At 42.3% G+C, this 6077-nt stretch overlaps 1 protein-coding gene across 1 annotated transcript in view; it reads left to right on the forward strand.

The window, feature by feature from the left end:
• hs2st1a (heparan sulfate 2-O-sulfotransferase 1a) overlaps positions 1–4689 on the forward strand; it is a 32417-nt gene extending 27728 nt beyond the window's left edge. Inside the window, exon 7 of the mRNA XM_084911906.1 lies at positions 37–4689. Within this exon, the coding sequence (XP_084768032.1) occupies positions 37–260 (224 nt within the window). The 3' untranslated portion in view covers positions 261–4689. The remainder of the gene's footprint in view (positions 1–36) is intronic.
• The last annotated feature ends 1388 nt before the right edge of the window (positions 4690–6077 follow it).

Raw genomic sequence — 6077 nt, forward strand, 5'->3', positions numbered from 1 at the left:
TTTAATCCCATGTTGTTCCTCCCACTCGCATCACAGGTAAGAAATCCCACCTAAGGAAGACCAGCGAGAAGAAGCCGCCCACAAAGGAGTCGATTGCCAAGCTGCAGCAGTCCACCATCTGGAAGATGGAGAACGACTTCTATGAATTTGCCCTGGAGCAGTTCCAGTTCGTCAGGGCGCATGCTGTCCGGGAAAAGGACGGGGAACTCTACCTGCTGGCCCAAAATTTCTTCTATGAAAAAATCTACCCCAAAAACTAGAGAAGAGAGCAGAGTGCTTTGGAGGAGGACGGAACACTTCGTCCATGCTCAGTCGTGCGCTCTTGAGACAAACAGAAGTGGGAGTGAGGTGAGACTTGAGGACTACCGCTGACCGTGTGCCTCGTTTGAGAGCATGATGCAGAGCTGGAGAAGCAATCCGGCTGTGACGCAGCGACCGGACTGGCAGCAGTTGCTACTCGCGGCTGTGCCGGCCAGCTGGACGAGGAGCTCGCGTTTCAATCGGCAGGTTGCTATCGCTACCGGCAGCTGCTCCACTCCCTTTCACTTCAACGCCAAAGGTCGTCCATGCCGAGGGTCTCTCCCGGCTCGCGTCTTAAAGGCGACCGGCCAACAGCTGATCATCCCTCCACTCCTGATTGGATTCACTGTTCTTCTATCCAGAAGATTCTCATTGGCTCTGTACTGTTTGGTTGTGTTTGGTTGTATTTTATCTCTTTATTACGTTTTTGGTTTGTACGTAAAGACGTTTGACGGTGAAACGACATGCCTCACGCCTCATCACCACTACTAACTTAAAGAGACGGTACTGTAAGAAACGTTGCTGTGTTGCTGGACTTGAATGGAGCCTTTTGAGGTTTTTATGAGTAAAAGTCCTGTGAACGCGGACTGTTTCCCGGGGCAGGCGTGTATGTTTTATACTGTACTAAGTGTGTGACTCTTGTAAATGTGCAGCTTTTCCTATGGAGGGTAACGGAGGAAACGTTTACACCTTATTTTATTGAAGTGAGGTGAACTTGCTGCTTCTGTAAATATTTACAACTTTTTAAATCCATTGCATTTCCTGGCAGATAGGTTACAGAAGTCTGGACGTGTTGTTGGTTTTATTTTTGTCACGTAGAAGCATTTAAACACAGGAGGCTGCTAAAATCCGTTTGGGGAAATGTGCTTTTCCTTGTTTTCAATGCGACTTTTGTACCAGTAAATTTAAAACTTTTAGCAACTAAAGCAGGGGTGTCCAATCCCAGTCCTCGAGAGCTACCGTCCTGCAGGTTTTAGATGCATCCTTGTTTTGACACACCTGAATCAAATGAATGGCTTGTTATCAGGCCTTTGCCAAACTTGATGGCATGCTGAAGAGGTAATCAAACCATTAGGGATGCATCTAAAAACTGCAGGACAGTAGCTCTCGAGGACTAGGATTGGGCACCCCTGAACTAAAGCATGAAGAGTGGACATGAGGAAGTTCCCCTGCTGTATTGGGTGTCACCTAACTCCACTATGAGCCCAAACGTTTCCATTTTTTTTTTTTTTTTTTACAAGTGGGGAAATTATGTATTAATTCAGGAGCTTCAGAAGAGCATTCCCAGTCAAAGCCAGACTGTTTCTCATTGATTTTTATGCCAAGCTAACATAACCAGCTGCAGCATTACAGTACGTTTAAAAGGCTTTACTTGATAAATTGGCTTTATTTGGGCTCTGATGGGGTTTATTTTTTTTTAATCGTGTAAGGGAAACGATGAAAATTACAAGTATTTTAAAAAGGCATACTTTGTTATGATGGGAAAGAGCCTCAGCTTCTTCCTGGATGTGCTGTCACTGTCTGTATTTGTATATCCAGGTGAATGGATGCTCCCTTACCATCTGAGGACATACTGTAGTTAACCACTCTGTCTTGTGTGCCTTCTCTAGAGTTCGCCTTGTTTTGCAGGTTTTTCTGATTGAACATAAAGACAACACGGCTGCCATGTCTGTTTTCATCTTTTGATTGACAAACAATATAAAGAAGACTTTAAAAAAAAAAACTACCTGAGGTTCATGACTGGTTTTTGGTTTGTTTTTTTTTTCTTTTTTAAATGTTTTTGCATCATCATCATCATCACTGTGTACAGCAGAGCAAGGATTTTGCGAGGTGATACAGATAAACGGAAAAGTCAAGCTGGCTTACTTCAGGTGTCCTGCAGGGGGCGATAAAGAGCCTCCAGGTTCACTCCTGCTTCTGAGTGTGTGTTTATCATTTTCACATGACTTCCAAACAGTCTTTGACCACAGTGACATGTGGTTGTGTGCCAACCTCTTTATATTTCCAGCACGTGTTCAGCACCTCCTCTTCTCGTAGTTCCTGCAGCTGAGCTTCATAAACGGAGGGCACTGAAACAGGACCGTGGTTATGTGAGAGGAGCCACCACAGGCCAGGGAAAGTTTATGTGAGCCAGTGCTGCCACTCAGCGATATTCACCCATGCTCTCAGATAATCCCTGGACAGGCATCAGCTACTGGACTCATCCCCGGTAATCTCAAATCATTCTCCAGTTACAGCTTCCTGGTCTTGGCCCTCTGACCTAGATTAACATGGACAATGCCCCCCCTCTTACTCTGAAGCCTCAGTTACACGCTGCCTTTTAAGATTAGACCAGGGTCTGCCTTTTTTTACGACAGTCTGCTACTGAAAGCTCCATGTAAACAACCTAAAATAAACCTTTAATACACACCCATACATACACAACATTTAACATATAGTCATGTAGCGTTGTGGTTTTCAGTGTCAGATGTGAGGTTCCCTGTTGATTGGATGACATATAACAAATGTATAAAACCACTACAGATACCAGATTTTCTACTGATTCTTTTTTCTTTATTTTATTGTTTACCGGTAATCAAGTGAGCCGGGGGATTCTTTCAGTTTAGCAAAGCTGGTCAAGAATTTAAAATGAGCCAAGCTGTCACATCCTGGGGTTTTCATTCAGTCACTAGGGTAATTTTTCCATGCGCTAACTGTTGTCATGTCAGTCACTACCACTCCCACATGCCTGTCCTTTCTTGTCTGTAGTGTCACCTGATCTGCCTCTCCTCTCCACTCACCTGCTCCTATTCAGCCAACCGATACCGCGGTAGGTGTTCATCCAGCTCCCCACCACTGATCAGTCAGACTGTCTTTGAGCTCGGTGCCTTAGCTTTCCAATATTCTGTGTCAGTGCCTGCTTTTTAATATCATTACCTGTAGTTTTAGAATTTGCTACATCTCGTGCTTTGTTTGTCAGTAGAGTTAATTAGCTTTTTATTTATTTAGTTGTTTTTTTAAACCAGGAGCCATTTTACTGGATGTTCATTTCCCCACTGTAAAACCCGTGCTATGTAACGTCATTCAATATGTTTTGCTTAGTGTTGCATCACTGGAGGTTTGACTAAGAATAATGCATGAGCAGAGTTTCACACGCAGGCTGTGGATATCGACCTGAGAAACATGGAAAAGGAAAATAAACAAGCGGGCCTGAATCATTCCCTTTATGTCTGTGAAGTGTATTTTTATGCTTTGCCGCTATTGGTAATAATTCCATCCATTCATTTTCTTGCACCTATCCAGCTCAGGGTTGTGGGGGTGGTTGCAGCTGTCACAGGGTGAAAGATGGGGTACATCCTCCACAGGTTGGCGGTCTATTGCCGAGCTAACACAGAGAGACAACCATTCACACCTACACTCACTTTGAAAATCACCAATTAGCCTTTCCTGTGCAATGGAGAACATTTAAACTCTGGTAGACTAGCTGGTGGATTTTAGCACTCCTTCCTGAAGGTAGTGGGTTAAACACCACACCACCATAAACTCATATATACGGGGTTGCTTTAAAAATAAAAGGCAAAAACAAGCTAACTTGAAATATATAGAGTGAATGAAAGGGTTGTTTTTCCTTTTTCTTTTTAAAATCCTGTCTGAACCATAGCCATCTCACTAAAATGTCACCATCACCTCAGTAATCTGGATAATAATCGTTTATCATGTGTTGTAACACACCCACATCTGTATTATTTGAGTGAGATAACAGAGGTGGAACTCCGGGGAGGTGCAACGCAGACATACACGTGTCTGATAATGGCAGATATCAATAAATATAAACAAACCTGCCAGCACATTAAATCGCCTCCATTTTTTTCCCCTCCCACACCATGCACTACGCCTGAGCAGTTCACAGATTGTGAATACTGATGATGTATCACTGATGTATATGAAAGGCATCACAGCATCTATTCCGCCCCCTCCTGTCCTCAGTGGGCTTTTGGAGAATGACCTTTCCAGGAATTTAAACAGGAACATCACATTTAAAAGTCTTTAGTTTCTTTTGCATGTACAATATGCTGACAGTGCTCAGTTTATGACCAACAAAACAACTAATAAATATATGAGACAGTGTGGGTATAAGTACAGAGAAAAAAGTAAGTCCGGTCTCTGGGACATATGGCTGGTGATGAAGAGCGTGCCTCTGTGGGTTATGTAATGCTGCAGTAAGTCTTCTCACTGAGGTGCGACAAATCAGCCACTGATCTCACTTCAAAACCACAGCAACAGAGTAATGTTTAAAAGAAGTGGAAGCACAGTGGGAAAGGAGCCCCTGTACCAACTTTGTGAAAAACATGGCATCAAATTCAAAATGAGCATATCATTTTTTAATAAAATACGATTTTTAACATTTGACATATGTTTTTGTGTTATTTTTATCCTTGGACATGGTTAGCAACAATACTCAGGTAGGCTGTGATGTTTAAACGATCAACTGCTATGCAAAAAGATATCCACCACACTGTTACATCACCACAAGCAGCCTAAGCCAGTGGTATAAGGCACGATGGATCCATGCTTTCATGCAGTTTACACCATATATTGCAATCATCGAGTCCATCCTCACCTCCTCCATCACCGTGTGGTACGCTGGAGCCACTATCAGGGACAAACAGAGACTGCAGCGTGTTGTGCGCTCTGCTGAGAAGGTGATTGGCTGCAGACTCCCATCTCTGCAGGACCTGTACACCTCCAGGACACTGGGGCGTGCAGCTCGGATCTCAGCTGACCCTTCTCATCCTGGACACAGTCTGTTTGACCTGCTCCCCTCAGGCAGGAGGCTCCGGTCCATTCGCACCAGAACCTCTCGCCATAAGAACAGTTTCTTCCCCTCTGCTGTTGGACACATGAACAATAACCGTATGACTGTTCCCACCACTAACACATGACCCTACGCTGTGTTCACTGCATCATTCCATGTTTGGCACTGATCACCACCTGCACTCATGTATATATCATGTATATATCTATCTACTTAGCACTTTTAATTCTTATTCTTATTTTTTTATTTTATTTTATTTTATTTTATTTATTTATTTATTTATTTATTTATTTATTTATTTATTTATTTATTTATTTTTTCTCATGTCTATTTAAGCGTTATTTATGACAGTATGTTTGCACTAAGCACCGCAGCAATTTCCTAATGTTGTAAACCTGCTCAACATTTGGCAATAAAACCCTTTCTGATTCTGATTCTGATTCTGATATTGTGACGCTATCATCTGAATATAGCACAAATCAAGACTCATCAGATCAGGGAATGTTTTTCCAGTCTTCTACTGACCAATTTTGATGAGCTCGCGTGACCTGGAGCCTCAGTGTTATGAACTTAGCTGACAGGAGTGCCATCTGGTGTGATCTTTTGTTGCCTTGTGCTTCAACATTGGATGTGTTGTGCATTCAGAGATGCTCTTCTGCATAACTTGGTTGTAATGAGTGATTATTTGTCATCAAAAAGGAATTTTCAGCCAAAGAACTGACCGTCACTGTATAGTTTCTATTTAGTTTCTAGGCTGTGATGACTTCATCTACATGCCTAAATGTGATTATCTGATTAGATTAAAAGCAGTTGAACAGTTGTACCTATTAGAGTGGCCAGTGAGGTTAGGGTTAAATTTTGTTATCTTTTTTTAAATTGTACTTTCACTTACCTTCTCAACTTTTAATAAATATAAATAGTTGCAGGACTTTTACTTGTAAAAGCATTTTATTTAAATTAACTGGTGTTACTCCTCCACCTT

Source organism: Perissodus microlepis, chromosome 18 (genome assembly GCF_051167445.1).
Source record: "Perissodus microlepis isolate ML-2025 ecotype Zambia chromosome 18, ASM5116744v1, whole genome shotgun sequence".
NCBI lineage: Eukaryota > Metazoa > Chordata > Actinopteri > Cichliformes > Cichlidae > Perissodus > Perissodus microlepis.